Source organism: Martes martes (assembly GCF_963455335.1).
Source record: "Martes martes genome assembly, chromosome: X".
NCBI lineage: Eukaryota > Metazoa > Chordata > Mammalia > Carnivora > Mustelidae > Martes > Martes martes.
Window position 1 is genome coordinate 117522366 of NC_137897.1, and position 24472 is coordinate 117546837.

A 24472-nucleotide genomic window follows, 5' to 3' on the forward strand; every position below is an offset into this window, starting at 1 on the left:
CAAGAAGGGGGGAGGGGCAGAGGGACAGGGAGAGCAGGCTCCCCTGTGAGCAGGGAGCCCAAGGCGGGCTCAATCCCAGGATCCCAGGATCATGACCTGAGCCGAAGGCAGTCGCTCAACTGACTGAGCCATCCAAGTACCCATGGATTTTCTGATTTTTATTTCCATGAGAGCACTGGTAGAGTACAGGGCTGGACCTCCAGTGAGGCTGAAGCAGACCAGGTACATCCACTTCATGAAGATTAGTGATAAGAGGCCTTCTCTTCTATTCCCATGGACAGGTTTAGAAGCTCCCCTCAGCAATCTGGCTTGTCAGAACAAAAGAATACATTGACAACTGGTTTGTGTATTAGTTTTCTGTACCCTGGGCTGGGCAGCCCTCACAACCTGGTCATGTCTGGGGGACTGTGAGCTGCAGAGCAGTGGGTCAGCTCTGGGACTCCCTGGGGCCTCACCAAAGTAGCACCTGCCCTCAAGACTCTGGACTCTGAGGAGCCTGCCTGGTCTCTGCTGGTGAAGTTTCTGAAAAGGCAACAGTATCTCCTGTTCAAGTATCTTAACTGACAAACAATCTCAGTCTTAATGCCTGTTTATGAGGAGGTCACCGATAATGAAGATGGTGCTGGCCAGTCTGGCCACTGGCAAGTACCTCTTCTTCGCAGAGTACGGGCTGCAATTTTGGCAGGACCCCCTGCTGCCTCTTTGCTCCTGTACCTCTACCAGCTGGGTAGCTCAAGGCACATCAGACAAGCTTCTCTGTGCCTTAGCTTTCTCTTGTGTATCTAAATGTTCACTGGGAAACTCCTCAGGGGTAGACACCGGACTCTACCCGGAGGATGGGCAAGGGAACTGACCAAAGACTCTGGGACTGGGTTCTGGTGTTTCAGCAGCTGACAAACCTGATTCAGGTTACTCATATTGAAAAGCAGCTCCTACAATAATATCCATTCGCCAGTGGGTTTGGGAAGCCTAATTACCACTTGTGAAATGTTTTCAGTCTCTTGGAAGAAAGGTGATACATCATGGCAAGGTATGACTATCATAATTGTGATCTTCTCGAGCTGCCCCCAAGGCTAACCCATATGAAAACTGCCATTCATGAAACTCTGTTATTGTAACAAAGTGCAACTATTATCCATAATGATACTAGACTAATGTCTAAGGTATTGCTGTGCTCATGGAAAAGTCTTAAATAAGCCGGAAGTGAAGAAGGTAGACTAGGTCACCTGCTGTGAACTTGCCCAGCTAATTCCAAAAGTAAACAGACTTTTGAGGAGGTAGGAACTGGAAAGAGCACGAGAGCGCAACTACATTCTCTGAGCACTTGGTGTGAACCAAGCAGTGTTATGTACGCTCTCTTACCCAAGTTTAGGAAGTCGGTTTTATCATCTCCATTTTGCAGAGGAGAAAAATTGAGGCCAAAGATGTTGACCTGTGCAAGGGAGATGAACCTGGCAGTTATAAGTAAGATGGCCTGGAGTGGAGGAAGAGGCCAGGTGGGAAGTGACCACAAAGTCTAGGCAGCGGCCAAGGAGTCTCTGAACTCAGCAAACAGGAGGAGGACTACCAGATTTCCAGTTTGGATGCCCCCACGAATAGGTGTGCTGCCAACGGAGAGGGCAACCCAGGAGGGGAAGGCGGTTGGGAGGAAAGATGACTGTGGCGCGGGGTTACCTGAGTGTGGGACCACCAGCACGTATCCATATGCTGGCCTGGGCCTTGGGAGAGAAATGGAGACGCAGACTTGGGAGTCACCGACAGATCTAAAAGGTGAAACCTGGGATGAGAAGGCCAAAATGCAACGCGTCACCGTGGCCACTATCCCCCTTCCCGCCCAGGCTCAGGGGAAATTTCCCGAAGGCACCGCGAGGCGAGGTGACAGGTGTCCGCGAAGACCTCCCCGCGAGATTCCCGCGTGGCGCGCCCCCTTCCCGCAGGCCTGCGCCGAGGGGGGTTCCCCGCTCGGCTCTCCGCCGCCTCCTCCAGGCTCCCAGTCTCTCCCAGCCTCCACGCCTCCCGCGGACCCCAGGGAAAACCAGGGCCACGGCCTCCTCCGGTCGCCAGCAGCTAAGAGGGCGGCGCCGCACGCGGTTCGCGGCGCTTCCCCGGCCGGCGGGGCGGGGCTCGGGCGCATGCGCCGCCGCCGTACGGAAGCCTGGAAGGAGGGGCGGGAGGTGGTGGCTCAGGTTTCTCCGGGCGGCAGCAGCGGTGGTGGAGGTGGCGGCGGGGGCGGCGGCGGCGGCGGCGGCGGCGGCGGTGGGGACGCGGCTCGCGCCGGCACCATGAATCCGCTGTAACGCGCAGGCTGCGCGGCGCGGGGGGCGGGGGGAGGAGGAGGCCGCCGCGGCGAAGTTCTCCGCCATGAACCTGAGGGGCCTCTTCCAGGACTTCAACCCGAGGTGAGGTACCGCCGGGGGAGGCGCGGCGGGAGTGAGGCTGCGGCGGGCGGCGGGGCAGCTCCCCGCGGTGCGAGCGGTTCTCCGGGCGGTGCTTCCCGCTCCCGGTGTCTTCAGCACCCCCACGTCCGCCCTCGGCCCCGCGGGAACCCCTTTGCTTTTGGGCCAGCCCACCCGGGCTGCTGGCCCAGCGCCCCCTTCCCGCCCCCCGCCGCCTGTCCTCTGTTCCCCGCGTCGGGGCCGTTTCGCTTGACCCAACACCCCTACCTCCCCCCCCCCCACACACCCCAGCTGTTTCCTCCAGTTCCTCTGAGCCCTTGAGGTTTTCCTTGGATGTATGCCCACCCTAGCTTGTTTGCTGCTTTGTCGAGTGATATCTGAAACGACGCTGAATCCTCGGAGTCGGTGTCAGGGTATGGCAGTCCCTTACATAATGCCTCTGGGGGTGAACCTGACGATTTCCCATACACGGTGTCTCCTCAGTCTTCACTGTAAGTTTATTTGCAGGAAATAGACACTATTGTCCTGTTTCCCAGCTGGGGAGTATCCATCCAGTGGACAGTGTGGAGAGAACACTGATTAAGGAATCAAGCGCCTGTCCTTGCACTTGCCGAAGTGTTCTGTAACTCTGTTCCCTCCCCCATGCTGTGTGCGCCCTGAAGCAGAGACCATCCCCTGCACACCTCACTATCCCCAGCATCTCCCACAGCGTTTGAAACAGAGCGGGCCCTTATAAAATGTTTGTGGGACTAAACTGAGCCCAAAGATCTGGATTAGGGACCAGGCCCCATGTGACTGAGTTACATATTCTCTGTTCATCTGAAAAATAAGGAGTTGGCCTAATTGATCTGAGTCCACTAGTCTGTGAAGGGAGTACCTACCTCTCTCCCTTAGTTGCTGGTGGGAATCTGTGCCCTCAATCAGCCTTTTGTATGCTAGGTCCTATGTGAGGTGCTTCAGATGCTGGGAGGTCCCAGCTTGTGGGTGGAGAAAGACCTGTAAATGGATGATTGATAGCACTGTGCAGGGTTGTACTGTGGGAACCCAGTGGAGACCACTGCCTGAACTGCTTGTGGGTGGTGAAGGGAAGTCTTGGGAGAGATGGAGAGAGAGTATTGGGAGTGCAGTCTCCCTGAGGACAGTGACATTTTAAGTTACAAGCCATTGAGGCTTCCTAGGTGCTCTGGTCCTCTTCTAGCACTACTGAGTTCCTATTCTGGTCTGGAGGGCCAGTGTCCCAAGCATAGTGCAGTCGTTATCACTGTTGGCCTTGAAGCCGTTCTGCATCCAGGAGCGTGTTGAGAGGAGGTAAGGAAGGAGGGACTGTAGCACCTTCCTCTGCTGCTCCTAGGGGTTGAGGAGTGATCTACAGGGTAGCAGGATTGGTGCTGGAGTTGGAAGGGCCTTGTGTGTCTACATTGTTTGGTGAGGGTGGTAAGAAGAAAAGTAAAATCTGAATTGTTTTGTATCCTTGGGCCACTTGCTTATGTGTTTTATCTGTAGAATGAGTATAATCTCAGCAGGGTGGGAAGCCAAATTCATGATTGATTGCATAGTACTTTGCAAATAGATGGTTCCAGGACAGTTTTGCAAGGTGACAGATAATTCAGAACCCAAGAACTGTCTCAAGTGTTCTAACTGGCTAATAGTTGCCAAGCACAGTAGTGCTGCACAGATAACATCCTTAACCATTTTCTTTTCATGTGGCTTCTCCCCCACCCCCTAAAATTTGGTATATGTAAACTACAATGAAATATTAGGTATCTAAACAGATTTATAGTAATTATCAATATATTTGTCAACACTTTAATTCTACTGGAATTGAAATGCATCTCTAAAGACCTTGTGTAGGGCACCGATGTCCTGATACAGTGTTGCTTCAGTGGAAGTGAGCAGTGTTGCCTCACAGTGGTGACTGCTAAGACAGTGGTCAGGTAATATTGGCAAGTCTGACTTTTTAGCTAACGATGTGTCATGTCTCATGGGCACACCTAGTTTTTGACATTGTTCTTTAGTCTTGTTCCATGCTGAGGAGGGCCTTCTAGACAGCTAGAGTGCAAACCAGAGGGTGTAGACAGGAAGATACCTTGTGCCAGGGCATCTAGCCTTGGTGCTGCTGCCTTTCTCCCTGCCTCTAATTTGGAACCACTTCAGTATCTCTCTCCTACCCCAGGACCTTGGCACATGCTGTTCTCATTGCCAGGAATGTTTCCCTCTCCTCTTCTCCTGACCTAGTTAATTAACTCTTACTTATCCTTGAGATCTCAGCTCACTTGTTACTTGCTGAGAGGAGCCTTTCTGACTTGCCTGAGCCCACTGATACCTGTTTATACAATCTCTGTAGCATGCTGAATTCTTCCATCATAGCACTTATTTGTACCCTTATATTTGTGTGTTTATTTGATTAATGCCTGTCTCCCCTACTAAACTCTAAGTTCCGTGGGACCAGGGCCATGATTCTGCCCATTTTGGTATCTTGTGCACCTGCAGTGGTACCTGACTCATTAAATATTTGTGGAATGAATGGATGGGTGAATGAATGAATGACTCTCCAGAGCCTGTAGGAGAAATCTAAAATGGCTTCTTCCAATCACTGCATTCCTGGTAGTCTGTGGCCTGGTCCTCTTTCTTCTCATCTTTTCTCCTTCAGAATGCTCAGCCATTCCATTAGAGAGACAGGAAAGACCATGACACTAAGGCAGAATGTGGCTGCCCTTACTTTGTGGATTACGTGTGTCACAAAAATAGCCACTATCATGGTTTTGTGAGTCCCAAGGCATGGGCCATAGCTCCAGCTCTCCTTTCCAACCTTTTGATCTTGGTGAGTCTGAGCCCACTGCTGTATTGCCAAAGGTCTGGAAAACTGCAATAACAGAATGATTCACAAATGGCAGCACTCAGATGCGCAGGGCTGCCAGCTGACCCTCCGCCTCTTTCCATCTGGCACAGAACTGGTTGATTGTGAACTTTTTAGTGGCACAGGTTACGACTCGCTGCAGTAGGCACACTAGACCCACCAAGTCCTTTTCTGAATGCCTGAGGCTTCCTAACATAGCATCGAGGGAGCCTTATTCATTGAGTAGGCAACTGTCAGCGGTAAACAGAACTGGCAGACTGATTCTGAGATAGGAGGTGGGGATCTGGGAGGAGATGGCATTAAGCCAGCACCCTGGCCACAGCGTGGAGCCTTGGGATTTTCTGCTAACCTGCTCACGTTGCTGGCTTGGAGATGGCCTTCAGGCCTGGGAGCCAGGCAGTGCTGGAAGCCGTGAGAACTCTGCTAGGCCCTCTGAGTCATCTGTAGTGAGCCCTGACAGTGAGGTGCATCCCACAGGTGTGCTGGGCTGGGACGAAGGCTGAGGGATGCTGCTCTGGGTGTTCGGTCATGTGAGCATGGAGTACTAAGGAGGTCAGTAGCGTTTAGAAAGTTCCGTGTGCTGCAACTTCTAAAACCATTCTATGTAAGTTATCTTGTCTCTTCTTTGATTTTAGGAAAAATGGATGTGATTTCTGGTAATTGTTAACAAAGGACGGCTACCTGGCTTTCACCAGTCATTTATATATTTATATTTAAAGCATTTAAATATTTATATTTAAAGCATTCATTCATCCAGCATTGCCTGAGTTCCTACTGTGTGCCAAGAGATGTGCTAGGTGCTCTCAGTACAAAAATAAGTGAGATATAATTCCTCTCCGTGCTCAAGCCTGGCAGGAGAAGCAGAAATGGGAAGAGAAATTAAAATTCAACACGGGAAGAGACGTGCCAGAGAAAGGAACTAAATGCTGTGGGAGCACAAGGGGCAGAGCCACCAATTGTGTCAGCAGTCAGGGAAGCTCCCACAGCTCAGTCTTGAAGAATATAACTGTAGGGTTTCTCAGACCAGAGGGCAGGAAAGGGGAGTTAGGAGGGGCAGAGAATGGAGAGGCTCAGGGTTCATGAGAGAGCCCGGTGTGCTCAGACAGCGGTGAAAGGTCAGTGTGGTGGCGGTGCTGCAGGTGGCATGTGTCATACGATTTAAAAATAGTACCCGTGGTGTGAGTGATCACTGCAGATATCATTTACGTATTACTGGGGTTTTTGTTTAAAGCCGCTCCAGGTCTAGTGGTAGTGAGTGTATGTTGGTGCTGTTCAGGAACTACTCATCCACCACCGGAATGTCTGTTTATCTGTTGTTCTGTCATCTTAAGTCACCTAGAGTAAGAAAAACCTCTCGATTCTATTGAAGTTGTTATTATATGGGTGTGACTTCTGGGGCACCTAGCACGGGTTGGGCACAGTGGCAGTGCTTTCAGCATTATCTCAGACCTTTGCAACAACCCTGCATGTTAGATGATCAGCCTTGTTTCGCAGAGTCTCAGTGAGTTTGTGACTTCCCTGAAGTCACACAGGCGACAAGGGGCCCGGTCAGGATTCTAACATGAGTCAGCCGGTCTCCTCCTGAAGCCTGTGTTCATTCCTGCATGCCGTGGCACCTCTCGAATTTAGTGACAGGCCCACAGTGGGTCTAATATCCCAGGAAGCCTTCTGTTTATGAGTTGTGATGGCACAAAGCAAACCTTGTATCTGAGCTTACACATCCAAATGAGTGTTTTCCCTCAAAGAAGCCACTTAGCAGAAAGAGGAGTATGTGTGTACCTACTCACTGCTCAGATTCCTTGTTACTCATCTGAAGTTTCCTTTGGAGTCAGATTACAAACCATACAAGGAAATCCGTCTCATTGCTTCATAATCATGGATCATTTTTGAACCCAAAGAGTGCCACCTAGTTTGATCATACATCTTATTCACTAAACTTGGCACTGACTGACTTTAGGCCATTTCCAAAAATCGAATTCACTCTCAGTGAAGAGTTGGCATCATTGAGGATATTCAGAAGGACTGACTGCGGGCTCTCAAGGCGATTCCAGGAGGAAAGCTCCAAAGCTGGTTTGAGCGATGAAGTGGAATTAGCTCATTGCCTCCCAGGGGGACTGTTTAAAGGAGACAAGTCCCATTTGAATGCATAATTTCTGGTTTTAAAAATACCATTCCCATTACTTGATAATTACACACATATTTTTCTTGTCTGTGAGCTCTTTGAAGTCCCGGATGTTGAGACATTCAATAAATGCGCTGAATGAGCGGATGTTGAGTACAAATAGACATGTACCATCGGAGACTCTGTTGTGAGCGAGAGACAGCGGGTGGGAGGAGTTTTAGATGGTTTCCCAGGAGTCCAGGAGTTAAGCTTCCGAGTACTGAGCTTGGGGTTTCTAATTGCCTTGCCTGATCATAGGTTGTACCTCTTCTAGAACTCAAGATGAAAGCCTTGAAATGAACTTGAGATAGGCTTTTGTATCTAATGATTCGTACTTTGTCAGCTATGGCCTAGTAATAAGAAAAACGATTGCTATGTGAGATTGTTACAGCTTTTCTCTTGTAGAATACGAGTAGCAGCAAAAAATAGGTAGAATTGATCATTTACACAGAGCTTGCGCATCCCCCAGTCTTAGGGAATTAATACGTGAGCAGACCCAGGAGTAGGTAGGCTTAGGGAGAGAGTGACGCCCCCTCCCCTCACAACTGCATAGCTGAGAAACTTCTAGCCTGGCCTCATTCTGGTCCTCCTTAAGAGTGATTGGTTTTTATTGGGCTTTTGTGCTTTCTTACATCTTCTGGTTAGATGCTCTTAAACATTTTTCATCGAAATAAAACCAGTTAAATTGCCACTAAAAGAATTTAAATTTTGTCAGTAAGGCTCTGCTCAGTGTAAGAGATAGAGCCCCTTTAACAGTTTGGGAGCGCGTCAGTTAGCAGTTTGTCCATTGGAGCCATTCTCTGAAATCGTAGACAGAGAGGTGCCCACGGGGATGTGTCACCCAGCGCGTGTGCTTGCCAAACGTGTGCACACGTGTGCATGCATGTGCGTGCATGTGTACGTGCCACATTTAACTGGAAAAGACTGATGGCTCCAAACTGAGTCCAGTTGCATTATTTTGGGATTTTTTGTTTTTTGTTTTTAAAGATTTTATTTATTTGAGAGAGAGAGAGAGAGAATGAGCAGAGAGGAGGGGCAGAGGGAGAAAGAGAGAGTAGACTCACTGCCGAGCAGGGAGCTGGATGTGGGGCTTGATCCCAGGATCTGGAGATCATGACCTGAGCGGACGGCAGAAGCTAAACCGCTAAACCCAGTGAGCCACCCAGTCGCCCCAAGTTGCATTCTTTTGATTTGCAGAAAACAGATGGTAGGACTTTTACATCAGAGTCATCGCTTTTCCTCGGTATGTTCTCTCCCTCCCTCTACCCCTTTCCCTTCCCTTCCCAGCAAAGTGGAGAGAGGGAATTTGAGCCTCAAGCAAAAAAGCTCCATACACATTTCAGGGAGGACACTAGCTTTGTAGACTGACCCCTGTGACACTATTTCGTGATCGTGTATCAGCATTGCAGATTCATAGAGTGGAATACATCCATTTTCAAGGTGTAATTGGAAAAGTGAAATCGAGGAAGTGGTGGCTGATGCCACAACATCCAGCGGAACCTCCATTTGCTGGTTTGTGGAGAATTAAGTAAAGTCTATTTTTATACTTGGACTCTGGTCTAAGTGTTTCTTGAAAAGTGACTCAAAGTAGTTTAGGCTTTGACTGCAACTTTTTAAAAAATAAATTTTCTTGTCACTGTGTTATGGCTGCATCATATTCTCTGCTTGACAGTCAGGTTTGGAATTCCCGCTTTGATATGTGGTCATCTTTTTTTACTTGGCTCTCAAATGTGTTGGTGTAGTTGACATACTGTTCCTTCTCCCCCAGTTACAAATGTGTGTGTAAATTACATCTTCTAAAATTTCTGAGTGTGTTAATGTATTTGATCAACTTTGTAGTTGTTCATTTTTTCAGAGAACCAGCTGTTGGTGTTACTGATCGGTTCTGCTTTTGTATCTGTATTTCTGCTTCTAGTTTTACTGTTTCCGTATTTTGGCTCCTTTGGTATTTTTTCCTCCTAAATTTCTTAGATAGAAACTTAGTTCAGTAGTTTTCCCTTTGTCTCTTTTTTCTTTCTTTTCTTTTCTGCTTTTAGTTCCACTTTTGGAGTGGATATGTCTTCTCTGAGTCTTGCTTTGGCAGCAGCCTGGAAGTTTTGATATTTAGTTGGGTTTTACTAGTATTTTAAATATTCTTCAATAGAGTTCTGTTTCATCAGGATTTCGTCATTACTGAAGGAGGGAAACGAACATTTATTGAGCATTACCTGCTTGGCGCCAAGCCTTGCAATAGGGCCTTTCTGATAGGTTATTCAATTCTTACCTCAGCACCACATGGTAGAGGTAGAATTATCTACGTTTTGCTCACGAAGACCAGAAAGTTCAGAGTTGCATAAATGATCTCTTTATCTCCGTTGCACTGCTTCACAAGCGAACGTTGAGAAAGATCCGTATGGTTAGGCAGTGTTAAAGCCATTGTCAGTTTATTATGAGTTGTGTAGAATTTCAGCTTCAGTCTCTGCCAGTTACAATCTACCTTACACATTCTTCTGTGCCTTCTATACCTTTCTTTTGCTCAGAAAATCTTCAGTGGCTCCCCATTGCCTGTTAATAAATTCCAAGGGCTTTGCCTTAATATTCGAATCCTCCGACCTTGTTACCACAGCATACTTTCCCCTGAATTTGTCTGGTGCCTTTCCTCCTGTCTGCCTAGCTGCTCACCTCCCAAGATTTATAGAATTCATTCAGCATGTTCCAGTCTTCTGGGGTACAACGAAGCTGTTTCATACTTTAAACAATCTTATCCCCTTGTCTGGAATTCCCTGTCCCCAACCTGCTGCCCAGATCCCACCTCCCTTCCCAGCTCCCCCAGAGATACCAATTTTCCATGTACTGGTGTAGATGATACATAGTTTCATGTTGATAGATCACCTCCCTCTGTTCCTGTTGGTCTTTGAGCAACTAGAGGGCAGAGACTTCCTTTCTCGTTTTTATACATTCCGTACTTTGAAGGCATACAGTATTTTAATTTAATTTAATTTAATTTTTTAAAGATTTTATTTAGGGCGCCTAGGTGGCTCAGTTGGTTAAGCAACTGCCTTCAGCTCAGGTCATGATCCTAGAGTCCTGGGATCGAGTGCCGCATGGGGGTCCCTGCTCCATGGGCAGTCTGCTTCTCCCTCCAACCTTCTCACCTCTCATGCTCTCTCTCACTGTCTCTCTCTCAAATAAATAAATTTTTTAAAAATCGTAAAAAAAGATTTTATTTAAATTGAAGTTAGTTAACATCGAGTGTACTACTAGTTTCAGGGGTAGAATTTAGTGTGGTTCATCAGCTGCGTACAGCACCCAGTGCTCATTACATCATGCGCCCCCTTTAGATTTGTGTTTATTTTGTATCAGTGCCCACGATCCGTTTTCTCCCCCATCTGGAAAAATCTGTATGTATGTATGTAATGAAAGCATAATTTTTGTCCTGTTACTTGACGCTATAGAACCATGCCATTTTTTGTCTACTGTAGTGTTCATTTCTGTAGTTTACTTAGGAGTTTTGTCTGCTTTATCTGTGGTTATTTAATAGTAGCAGGTAGAAGCCCACAGTGAAAGTATCTCTGTATATTCTTGATAGAAAAATGGTCAGATTATTACCGTCTTCTATGGCCATGTTGCTAGTCTTTCACTGTGTACCATTGTTAGTCATTTTAGTATTTTAATAGTTTATCTTTGAAACCTACCAAATTACTGTACTAGTAAACTGCTTCTCTCTTCCTTACCCAAACATGATAAACCTTTGTCCTCTAGTTTCTTGTAGTTGGTTTGACTTGATATCGGTTGCAGGTGTGACTCTTGAATGCAACAGATTTAGATTTTATTTTTTAATCCAGTAAGTGAACTTTCTTATTATAGGTCTCTGGTAGGCAGAATAATGATCCCCCAAATATACCTACATCCTAATTCTAGGAACCTAGGCATATATTCCATTACATGGCAAAGAGGAATTAATGTAGCAGATGGAATTAAGGTTGCTAATCAGCTGACCTGAAAATAGGGAGATTATTCTGGATTCCCTGGCAAGGCTGATAATCACAAGTCTTAAATGTAGAAGAGGGAGGGCAGAAGAGGAGATCAGAGTGAGTCTCTATAAGGAGAACTGGACTCTCCCCTACTGGCTTTGAAACTGTAGCAAGGAGCCATGAGCCAAGGGACTACAAGGCAGCCCCTAGAAGCTGGTCAGGCAGGGAAGCAGTCTCTCCTAGAGCCTCTGGAAGGATCTAAGCTCTGGTGGCATCTTGATTTTAGCCCAGTGAGAAAACCATTTCAAACAGAGGAGTGGATAAAGAAGATATGGTCTATATATACAATGGAATACTATGCAGCCATCAAAAGAAATGAAATCTTGCCATTTGCAACAACATGGATAGAACTGGAGGGTATTATGCTGAGCGAAATAAGTCAATCAGAGAAAGACAATTAACATATGATCTCACCGATATGACAAATTTGAGAGGCAGGGCAGGGGGTTGTGGAGATAGGGAAGGAAAAAATGAAACAAGATGGGATCGGGGTGGAGACAAACCATAAGAGACTCTTAATCTCACGAAACAAACTGAGGGTTGCTGGGCGGTGGGAGGGTAGGGATAGAGTGGCTGGGGGATGGACATTAGGGAGGGTATGTGTTATGGTGAATGCTGTGAAATGTGTAAGCCTGATGATTGACAGACCTGTACCCCTGGGGCAAATAATACATTATATGTTAATAAAAAAAAAAGAAAACCATTTCAGATGTTTGATGTCTGGAACAGTAAAGAGAATGAATTTATGCTTTTTAAGCCACAAGGTTGGTGGTAACTTTGTATGAAAGCAATAGGAGAGTAATACAAGAACATTTTCATCCTATTTATAATTTTTCAACCCCACTATTTGAAGAAGGAATTACATTTTTGTATTATTATCTGTCCTCTTGTAAGTTCATCATGTTTCTGTTTTTCGTTTTTCATGTAATAGACCCAGAACTCTTAATTTCCTTTTAAATTACATAAAAAATTATAAAGCTACCACTTTTCCAACATTTTAAACGTTTTAGTACTTCTGTTTTCATTATATCTACTATTTTTTTTCAATTAAATTAAAAAACCCTCTCCTTTAGGGAAGATCATGAATTTAGCTCAGAGGGTTTACTCTCCCTGCACCTCATCTATTTTTTGTTTATAGTTTGAAAATCCTTTAGAAAAATTTTACCTCTATGTATTATTTAATTTACCTACGAGTCCTGTGTTTACCAGTGTCCTTGCATTTGTTAATGTTCTGATGCAGTTCTTTTTCTTTTAATTGTCTTTTTTTTTTTTTTAAATTTTTTTTAATTTATTTATTTGTTAGAGAGAGAGAGCGAGCAAGCACAGGCAGACAGAGTGGTAGGCAGAGGCAGAGGGAGAAGCAGGCTCCCCGCCGAGCAAGGAGCCCGATGTGGGACTCGATCCCAGGACGCTGGGATCATGACCTGAGCTGAAGGCAGCTGCCCAACCAACTGAGCCACCCAGGCGTCCCTCTTTTAATTGTCTGTTTTCAAGTCTGTTGTTTCTGGTAATGATATGTGTAGCCATAGGCTTTGGTTGACGGATTGGTCCTGGTTTTCTGGTTTTCACACTAGGCATCCCCCTGGGCTTTCAGACAGAAAACGTTGCTTCTGCTGAATCCTTTCTCTGTGGTGATCACTCCATTTCTGTCAGCTTGTGAGTCCCCCTCAAACCTTTTTCTTCTCCAGAGTCTAGTGGTGAGGTCATTGTTACCTTGGCCTCTTGCAGTGGTAGCTCTCTTTGTCTTTGTAGCAGCTCATAAAAGCCTCCCTTGGTTTTGAGCATTAATCATCATAACTAACATGTATGCAGTGCGGCAGTTATCAAACCAGTTTTCACAGACCCCTTGTTGGGGGCTCTTGAGAACCTTTCTAGGGCTCTGCGAGGCCACGACTGTTTTCATAACACTACGACGTTCTTTGCCTCTCTCTGCATTGCTGTTTGCATTGACGGTACAGAAGTGGTGAGGGGCCAGCTGCTGCCACCTGAGCACAGAGCAAGCCGGTGACGTGAAACTGTACTGGTAGGCACTGGATTCTTCGCTGCGGTACACTTGCAGATTAAAAAAAAAAAAAAAAGCCAGCCTCTCATAGGATGTCCTTAATAAAGCAGAAAAAAAAGGTCTCACTAATATTGACCCTTGAGTATACATCCATTTTAATATTCTGTGTGACAGAACGGGAAGAATGCAGAGAGGCTGTCTGCTGTGTACAGAAGTACAGCAGTTGACTCGAGGGAGAACGCTGGGGGCGGGAGTGGGGGGCCACCCGGTTGGCTCAGTCAGTAGAGCCTGCTGACTCTTGATCTCAGGGTTGTAACAAGTGCAAGCCCCACGTTGGGTGCAGAGTACTTCAGCAGCAGCAGCAACGACCAAAACCCTGCTCGTGTGCCTGGGCTCCAAGCTGCCTTTTTTCATGGAACACCATTTTTACCCGGGAGGACAACTCACAGACAAGACTGTGGCTGTTTGTAGTAGGGCACTTGGCAGACATTTTTCTTGCAAATCCAAGTGAACTTGTAACTTGGAAATAACAGCACTGACACACAATAAACACAAATCTAACTTAAAATGTAAGAAACTGTTGTTGGAGTGCTTTCAATGTTTTCAACAAGAAAAACAAGTGATGATGTTTTTACAAACAGTAAAATTTGAGCTTTCAAGGGAAAATTGGAATTTTTTCAAAGTTTTATCTACCCCCATGAACTTGACAGCCTCCCAATACTTACATATTTCTGAGGAAATGGGTTGTGACAATAGCTAATTTGATTTTTTGCCTTTGTATAGTGAAATGTGTCAACATTTGAAAGATCTTTGTTACTCAGTGAACTAATACTTTTCAGTCAACCTACATGGTATTATAATTACAGAGGGATAAAAAACATTCCTTTGAAGTGCCAGAGAGACCAGTGGATTTTAATGTAGCAGACAACAAAAAGTTCAGTGATAAGGTTTCAGATTCCACATCATGGTTAACCTTCAGGAAACTACCACTGGTTGACTTTTAGTACCCTGTCAAAGAAGGATATCCACCATTATCTGAAAGAGCTATTAAAATACTCAGTTCTTTTCCAACTACGAATCTCTGTGAAGCCAGATTTCCTTCATATGCTTGAACCAAAACAACATATTGCAACAGAATGAATGCAGATGTAGATATTAAAACCTGGGTGTCTTTTATGAAGCCAAACATCTAAAAAAATTTCAAAACTGTACATATTTTGGCAAATGATTTTTTCATTAAAATTACATTGCTTATGTTAACATATAGTGACTTTATTGTTATTTTTGAATTAATTATTTCAAAAATAGTTTCAGAATCTGATACAGTAAATAATAATAGGTATAACCCATATAAACAAAACTCTTTGAGTTCCTCAGTAATTTTTAATAGCGTAAAGGAGTCCTGATACAAAACATTTTGAGAGCCACTAATGTAGTGCTCTGCACAAAGCACTTTCCATATTCATTATCTTGTACTCACAACCACCTTATGAGTTACATATTACCCTGATTTTATAGATGACAATACTACAACACAAAAAGGCAGTATATCTATTCTAGTTAGCAGCCTTTCCAAATCTGATGGTCCTCCCAGTATGGTTTACCTTCTTGGTGGTTTGCTTCTGAGCTGACTTCTGTAGGTCCCATCTCCTTACAGTCTCCCTGCTTTTTCCAATTGAAGTTTCTTACATTGTTTTTCATAATGCAAGTACAGTACGTGTACCTTAAAAAAAAAGTCGTTCATAAGAATGTAAAGACCGCCCTTAATCCTCCCCACTGGAGATCGTTGTTAATTCTTAGCGTGTATCTCTCCAGATACTTTTCCAGGACTGTTGAATTATCAGCGTAATGCCGGTATTAAAAGGACTTTGGGGTCAAATGTCAGATAGATCTTAGTGTGAATCCCGGATCTCTGAACTGCTAGCTGCTTGGGCAAGTTATTTAACATCTAAGCCTTTGTTCCTCATCTGTAAAATGGGAATAGTGAAGGTGCCTCCTTTGCAAGGGCAGTTCTGAGGCTGAAGTGAGATAGTGCGTGGAAAGCAGCGCAGTCTTGACATGTCATAAACATCCTGCAAATGCCATCTACTGAGGTGGTTGTGTACACACAGGTAGATCAGTACATATGCACAGATACATTGAAGTCTATTTTACATGCAGTAAAATTTACTCTTTTTTAGTGCACAGCCATCTGCGTTTTGTTTTGTTTTGTTTTTTAAAGATTTTATATATTTATTTGACAGAGAGAGAGACATTGAGAGAGGGAACACAAGCAGGGGGAGTGGGAGAGGGAGAAGCAAACTTCCCACTGAGCAGGGAGCCCAGTGCTGGACTCAATCCCAGGACCCTGGGATCTTGACCTGAGCTGAAGGTGCACCCTTAACGACTGAGCCACCCAGGCGCCCATCCCTCTGCGTTTTGATAAATCCTTCTATTTGTGTAACCAGCACCCAAAGATCTAGGTATAACACAGTTCATCACTGCCAAAACAATTCCCTCCTGTCCCTTCATAGTCCACTTTTTCCTCCCACACAACCACTGGTTAACCACATTGACAGATTTTCTATATCTACACTTTTGCCTTTTCTAGACCATCAGCTATATGGAGTCCTACAGGATGTTGTGTTTTCAGTTTGTTATCTTACCTAGCATAGTGCATTTGAGGTTTGTGCGTGTTGTTGCACGCATCCCTACTTCGCTCCTTTTTTCTGCCGATTAATATTCCATTGAACAGGTATACCACAATTGGTTTAACTGTTCGCCAACTGATGGACATTTGGGTTGGTGCCAGCGGCTATTACAAATAAAGCCGCTTTGAACATTTGAATACAAGTCTTTGTGTGGACATATAGTTTTCGTTTTCTTGAGTAAATGTCTAGGCATGGATTGGTGGGCCATAGAATAGCCAAGAACGTGGCTAATACCACATTGTCTTGATTATTGTAACTTTATAATAAAGCCCTGAAAGCATGTGGTATAGATTCTCCAACTTTGTTCTTTCTCACAGTTATGTTGCCCATTATGGGTCCTTTCATTTTCACATAACTTTTAGAATCACTATGTCAATTTCTACAGAGGGATTTTCCCTGGAATTTTGTTGAGTCTTTAGAATAATTTGATGAATATGGTAAGCTAAGTAATGGCTGTCAAAGAAAACCACTTCCTAATCCGTGGAATTTGTGAATACTACCTTCTGTGGTAAAAAGGTAAATACTAGCTTATGTCGTAAAATGTGTGATTAAGTTAAAGATCTTGAGATGGAGACAGTATCTAGGGTCATCTAGGTGGGTCCTAAATGCAACCGTGGGTTTCCATATAAGCAGGAGGCAGAAGGACGTACTGTTAACACAAGAAGGCAATGTGATGTGAGCATAGAAAAATATTTAAAGATGCTGTACTGCTGGTTTTGGTGATGGAGGAAGGGGCCCAAGGAGTGCAAGGAATATAGTTATAGAAACTGAAAAAGGTAAGGAATGAATGCTCCCCCAGGTCTCCAGAGGGAGTGGGCCCTGCTGATACCTTAGTGAAAATAGTGAAATCTATTTTGGACCTCTGGCCTCCAGAATTAGAAGAGAATAAATGTCTTTTATTTTAAGCCACCAAGTTGGTGGTAATTTGTTACAGTGACCATAGGAAATCAATACAGAGAGTATGTAAATATTAACAATATTGAATTTTCTAATCTATAAACATGGTATAGCTCTCCGTTTATTTAGATCTTTAATTTTTCTCAGTAGTGTTTGGTAGGTTTCAGTGTACAAGTGTTGCACATATTTTGTTACATTTATTTCAGTATTTCATATTCTGATGTTTATAAATGGCAGTTTTTTCATGAACTTTTAATTTTGGAATAATTTTAGATTTATAGGAAAGTTTCAGTAAATGATAGTATTTTTAAAAAATCTGTGTCCAATTTTTCATTGCTAGCATAAAGAAATACAGTAATTTTTTTTGTACATATATCTTGTATCCTGCAACTTTGCTAACTCACTTATTTGGTTTAGAAGTGGGTTTTGGGGGGTAGATTAGCTAGGGTTTTTTACATAGACAGTCATGCTGTCTGCAAATAATCAGATTTACTCCTTCCTTTCAATTCTTTATTGCTTTCATTTCTTTTTTGGGTGTTATTGTTAGGGCTAGGACCTCCAAAACAATGTTGAATAGATGTTTTTGAAGTGGAGGTACTTGCCTTGTCTCTATAGGGAACGTATTTAGTCTTACACCATTAAACATTATTTTCATAGATACCCTTCTATTCCTAGTGTGTTTACAGCTTTTATCTTGAATGGGTAGTAAGTTAAGTTAAACGCTTTTTCTGAAACTGTTGAGATAATCATGTTTTTTTTTTCATTCAGTTATAATAGAGTGAATTACATTATTGGTTTCAAGTGTTAAGCCAAGCTTGCAATCCTGATTAAACCACACTTGGCCATTCTATAATATCCTTTTTATATATTGCTGGAGTCAATTTGATAATTTTTAAAGAGTTTTTGCATCTATGTTCATGAAGAGTATTAGTTTATAGGTTTCTTTCTTGGTCAGATTTTGGTATCAGGGTAGTGCTGGCCTCATAAAATAAATTGGGAAATATCCCCCTCTCATTTTTTTCTATAAGAATTTGTGCAGAGTTGGTACTATTTTTCCATTATGTATTTGAAAGATTTTTTCAGAGCCCGACATTTTCTTCATGAGAAGGATTTTAACTACAATTTTAATGTATTTAATAGATATAGGGATGTGAAAGTATTTCTTTTTGTGTGAACTTGGATAATGTCTTTCTTTCAAGAAATTTACTTGCATACAGTTCATAATGTCCCCTTCTAAACCCTGTAATGTTTGTAAGATTTGTAGTAATGTCCCTGCTTTCATTTCTGATATTGATGATTTTTGTCTACTATATTTTTCTGATCACTCTGGCTATAGTTTTACTACTTTTCTTGGTCTTTTCAAAGAACCAGGTTTTAGGTTTTATTGTTTTTTTTTTTCCTGCGCTTGTATTTATATCATTTCCTTTCTTCTGCTTACTTTTTAAAAATTCCTTCTCTTCCTAGTTTCTTTTCTTTTTTAAGATTTTATTTATTTATTTATTTATTTGAGAGAGAGGGAACCAGAGAGAGCACAAGCAGGGGAAGAGGGAGAGGGAGAAGCAGACTCCCTGCTGAGAAGGGAGTCCCAACATGGGTTTCAATCCCAGGACCCTAGGATCATGACCTGAGTGAAAGACAGACACCCAACCAACTGGGTCACCCAGGCACCCCCTCTTCCTAGTTTCTTAAAGTGCATCTTAGATCATTGACTTTAGATCTTTTCTAATGAAAGCATTTGATGCTATAAAGTTCCCTTAAGTACTGCTTTAGCTGGAGCTCCGTAAATTTTAGCAGGCTGTATTTCCACTTTGATTTAGTCTGGAATTTTTCAAAATCTCCTTGTGTGGTTTTTTTTTTTCTTCTACATATGGATTATTTAGAACAGTATTGTTTAATATGCAGGCATTTTGAGAATTTTCCAGATATCTTTCTGTTGTTGACATTTAGTTTAATTTCTTTGTGTATGGAGATTTAATTTCTATGACCTCGATCCTTTTAAATGTGTTGAGTCTTGTTTTATGACCCAGATTTCAGTCTGTCTTGATGAATATCCATATGCATTTGAAAGGAATTTGTATTTTGCTGTTGTAGGAGGAATGCTTTATCAATATCAGTTAGACTGTATTGGTTGATAGAGTTATTACATTCTTGTGTATCCTTCGTAATTTCTATGTGTCTTGTCAGTTATTGAGAGGTGTTAATTTTCAATAATAATTGTGGATTTTTCCATTTTTCCTTAGTATTTTCTACATGAATTGTGAAGTTTTGTTATTAGGTACACAAATATGTAGTTGTTAGACGCTTTTTGACAAATTGACCTCTTATCACTATGAACTGCCCCTATTTGTCACTGGTAATATTTCTTGTTCAAAAACGCAACTTGTCTTATTTTGTGGCAGGCAGAGTGGGCCCCCAAAGATATCCAGGCCCTAAGCCCTGGAACCTCTGACTGTTGTATTACATGGTAGGGGGTACTTTGCAGAAGTGTCTAAGGTTATAGTACTAGTTTCTATTGTTTCCATGACAAATTACCACAGATGTAGTGTTGTAAAACTACACAGAACTTATTATCTCACATTTCCGTGGGTCAGAAGTATGGGTATACCAGGGCTAAGTTGAATTTTCTGCTTAGAGTCTCACAAGGCCAAAATCAAGGTGTGGGCCAGGCCGCATTCCTTTCTGGGGCTCTGGGGATTAATCTGCTCCAGACTCTTTTGGGTTGTTGTCAGAATTTAGTTCCTTACAGTTGTAGGGCTAAGAACCCCATTTTTCTTGCTGGCTGTCAGCGGGAATCATTCTCAACTTCTAGAATCTGCCTGCATTCCTTGGCTCATGGCTTCCTTCCTCCGTCTTCAAAGCCAGCAAAAGCAGGTTGAATCCTTCTCATGTTTAGAATTTTTCTGACTTCCCCTCCTGCCTCATCTCTCCTCTTCTGCTGGGTCTCTCTGTCTCACTTGTAGGCCTCCTTTTTCTGCTTTTAAGGATTCATATGATTACATTGGGCTCACCTGGATAATGTGGGATAATCTCCCTATTTTTTAAAAAAATTATTTATTTTTGAGAGAAAGACAGAAAAAGAGGGAGAGAGCACAAGCAGGGGAAGTGGCAGGCAGAGGGAGAAGGAGAAGCAGACCCCCACCAATCAGGGAGCCCGACGTGGGCCTTGATCCCAGGACCCTGGGATCTTGACCAGAGCCGAAGGCAGATGCTTAACCGACTGAGCCACCCCAACACACTAATATCCCTATTTTAAGGTGACCTGATTGGTAACCTCAATTCCAACTACAAAGTCCTTTCATATTAGTACCTAGATTAGTGTTTGATTAACCAGGAGACAGGAATTTGGGGGAACACCTTTAGAATTCTGCCTACCACAGTTATGCACTTGATAGGAATAGAATCCTGGATTACCCTGGTGGACCTAGTCTATCACATGAGCTCCTAAGCAGAGAGCTTTCACTGGAAGCAGGAGCAATGTGGCAGAAGGAGAAGTCAGAAGATTTCTAAGTGTGAGAAAGACTCTGTGTGCTGTTGCTGGCTCTGAGATGTAAAGGCTTATTATGTGCAGGGATCAGAGAGGGTCTCTGGGGTCCAAGAGCAGCCGCAAGCTGACAGCGCGTGAAGAAATTGAGACCTCAGTCCTACAGCCACAAGAAACCAAATTGCCGGCAACCTGAATGAACTTGGAAGCAGATTCTTCCCAGGATCCCTTGATAAGAGCCCAGCCGACTGATGTCTTGGTTTCAGCCGTTATAAGCATCTGAGCAGCCAAACCAACCAAGCTTATCTGGACTTCTGACATATACAACTGTGAGATAATAAATTTGTGTTGTTTTAACCTGTGAAGTCTGTGGTGCTTCATTAGAGCAACAATAGAGGACTAGAACAGATGTTAATATGCCACTCCAGCTTTCTTTTGGTTAGTGCTTGCTTGGTATAACTTTTTCTCTCCTTTCGGTTTTAATCTGTGATTTTATAGATAGAAGAAGTGTGTTTCTTTTTTTTTTTTTAAAGATTTTCCTTATTTATTTGACAGACAGAGATCACAGGTAGGCAGAGAGGCAGGCAGAGAGAGAGAGAGGAAGGGAAGCAGGCTCCCTGCAGAGCAGAGAGCCCAATGTGGGACTCGATCCCAGGACCCTGGGATCACGACCCGAGCCGAACGAAGGCAGAGGCTTTAACCCACTGAGCCACCCAGGCGCCCCAGGAAGTCCCTTTTATGTGAAATGTGAGTGTGTATGTATAATCTGTTCAGTCACAAAAAGTATAATACAGGTACTAAAATGTTACTGTATCTGAACACAGCAGATTAAAAATGCCATACCGGGGCGCCTGGGTGGCTCAGCGGGTTAAAGCCTCTGCCTTCGGTTCGGGTCATGATCTCAGGGTCCTGCGATCGAGTCCTGCATTGGGCTCTCTGCTCCCCGGGGAGCCTGCTTCCCCCCTCTCTATCTGCCTGCCTCTCTGCCCACCTGTGAGCTGTGTCTGTCAAATAAATAAAATCTTCAAAAAATAAATAAAAATGCTATACCTTTTTAAAAATAAAATCAAATAATTAGCTGGTGACAAAACTTGACCATATCTTAATCATGTCAGCCTCTTTCAGTCTCCATGTTTTAGTACATCTAGTTCCTTCTGCTTGGAATGCTCCCTCCTCTCACAGTCTTTCTTGCCGAGCAGCTTTCCACGTATCTTCTGGAACCAGCTCCAGGGGCATCACTTAACCTGCTTTTTCAAGTCCCCAGACAGAATCCAGATTTCTTCTTCTGGGTTCCCATCATACTCTGTCCTTGCTCTATTCCAGCACATACCATGCTGTATTATAATTCTGTGTTTCTGTGCGGCCTCCCTCCTACCAGGAAGCCCTGGAAAGCAGGGAACTTATTTTAGTCTCCTTTATGTTTCGCTAATCCCCTAACATAGTATGTCTATAACATAGAACTTTTTAATACACGATGTTGAATTAGTGACTCTTCACACATGCTCAAAAATACTGCTGTTATGACTCTCCATTTCAGTATCACATATTTGTAAAAGTGAGTCTTCGTTAATCCTTTTACTTTTCTCCTAGTAAATTCCTCATCTACGCCTGTCTCCTGCTGTTCTCTGTGCTGCTGGCCCTTCGTCTGGATGGCATCATTCAGTGGAGTTACTGGGCTGTCTTTGCTCCAATATGGCTGTGGAAGTTGATGGTCATTGTTGGAGCCTCAGTTGGAACTGGAGTCTGGGCACGAAATCCCCAATATCGGTAATACTGCTTTATATAACTCATTGATCTCTACCCCAAGGGAACAGTGTCTTGTTTTTCACTTTCGATTAAGTAAGGAAAATTTTTTTCTGCCTATCTGGGGTTTTATAGGAACTATAATACAAGCAAACTGGGTTCTGTTCTAAGTTTTTTAAAAATTAGGGGTTTGATATGCATTTTTAAATAAAAGCAGTGTCATCTGGGGTGCTTAAGATCCTAGCCAGCCCACAAAAGCAAGTGTAATCTAAAATGCATCCAAAATATCGAATTGTTGCACCATGCTAGGCTAGGAAGCATGAAACTATCATGTTTGCGGGAGCAGTCCTATAAAACAGAAGCCTGGCTTTGGTCATCAGGGATCTGTCTCCTGTTTTGTCCTGGAATTGGGGTTCCCCTTGTCCCAATCTCCTAGTCCTGGGTTTTTAGGACTGTTAGCGGTATATATGTTGGGGGGTAGCTTGGCCAGGAAACAGTGAGTCAGTGAGCCAGGAAAAGAGGAGGCCCAGACGCTGTGAAGGAGAACAGAGCCTTTGGGGGCCGGGCAGAGGGGTGAGCTTTACCTTCAACACCCCCGTGGCTTTCTTCTCGGCTGCCTCAGCTCGTTCAGGTTCCTAGAGTTGGCTCAGCTCTGGAATACAGCCTAGTACTGCTGGGGCCCGAAGAGTCTCTGCCCCCTCGCAGAGGTTGGCACTTCAGAAAGGGAAAAGGGAACCTTGAGGGGCTCTCCTCAGCGCTCAGCAGGAAGACGGGGAGGGGAGGAGTGCCCGGTGGGCGGGCAGGACGCATGCAGCGGCTCACAAGGGAGAAGTGCAGATGTTTCGATCTTGACTAGCTTTAAAAATAAGAGTTAGCCCATGTCACATACATAGCCACATGCGTGTCTAAGAACTTTAAAATAGTCCAACAGAGAGCCTTGGCAGATGGGGGGTGTTTGTGTGTAGCTGTTTTAAAGTCCTTAGACTTTCCTTTTTCTTTTTTAAGATTACCTGTGCCGCTGACAAATCTTTTCTTTTTTATAAACTATTTTCAGATATCTAATATTTTTGACTCAAAGAATGAAAAGTTAAATAACTAAACCGTTTAGGGTCCACTAATTAATACTGAGAACCTATTTGAGCTTTGCCATATTGGTTTAAGTTAAGATTTTTTAGAGCAAGGAAAGGCACTGTGTGTGTGTAGTTGAATGTCGTGAGTGTGGAGGCGCGGTCATTCGGTGTTCACGCTCCCCGGTGGACCGTTGCTAGGTCATGTACGGGTGACCACTGGTTTCATTTTCTCTGTGTCCTACCCTCGGGTGTATTTATCATCAGGAATATACATCATAAAATGTTTATCTGTATTTTGAATGAAACACTGTAGACCTTCCAAATGCATTTTTAAGCATTTTCCTGATTAACGGCCTAATTTTTCAGTTGTTAATCTGATAAATTCCTGCATGATACTGAAATAGCTAATTAAACTGATTTTGTTTAAAAACAGTTTTAACTGCTCTTCCTTCTCTTTAATCTGCAGGTGTTAATTCATCTTCGTGGAATAGAAAGGAAAATAAAAAGATGTTCATAATTTTATCAGTGTTTTTAAATAGCACCTAACAGGGACGCCTGGGTGGCTCAGTTGGTTAAGCGGCTGCCTTCAGCTCAGGTCATGATCCCAGCATCCTGGGATCGAGTCCCACATCGGGCTCCTTGCTTGGTGGGGAGCCTGCTTCTCCCTCTGCCTCTGCCTACCACTGTGTCTGCCTGTGCTCGCTCGCTCTCTCTCTAACAAATAAATTAAAAAAATAAATAAATAAATAGCACCTAACAATAGTTACTATATATTCTTGAAGTATAACCCACAGCTTATTAAAAAAAGCCAGTTATTTGTGTAGTATTGCATGGAATGTGATTTACATGGTTTTTAATTTATTAAGAGATGAGCATCTTGAGATTTAAGGGATATTTGTCTGGTTTTTTTTTTAAGATTTTATTTATTTATTTACAGAGAGAAAGATCACAAGTAGGCAGGGAGGCAGGCAGAGAGAGGAGAAAGCAGGCTCTCCGCGGAGCAGAGAGCCCGATGCAGGGCTCGATCCCAGGACCCTGGGATCATGACCTGAGCCGAAGGCAGAGGCTTTAACCCACGGAGCCACCCAAGCACCCCTATTTGTCTGTTTTTAGTAGTAGAAGCAGTCAGCTTGAATCATCTTGGAAGTAGTTGAATTTAAAG

At 43.7% G+C, this 24472-nt stretch overlaps 1 protein-coding gene across 2 annotated transcripts in view; it reads left to right on the forward strand.

Moving 5' to 3' along the window:
- Positions 1-2226: 2226 nt before the first annotated feature.
- Positions 2227-24472, forward strand: part of TMEM185A (transmembrane protein 185A) — a 34839-nt gene continuing 12593 nt past the window's right edge. The window contains exons 1-2 of one of the 2 annotated variants that reach the window (XM_080795880.1): positions 2227-2399; positions 22088-22264. In XM_080795880.1, the coding sequence (XP_080652006.1) occupies positions 2362-2399; positions 22088-22264 (215 nt within the window). In that variant the 5' untranslated portion in view covers positions 2227-2361. The remainder of the gene's footprint in view (positions 2400-22087; positions 22265-24472) is intronic. The other variant, XM_080795881.1, reaches the window with a different exon arrangement.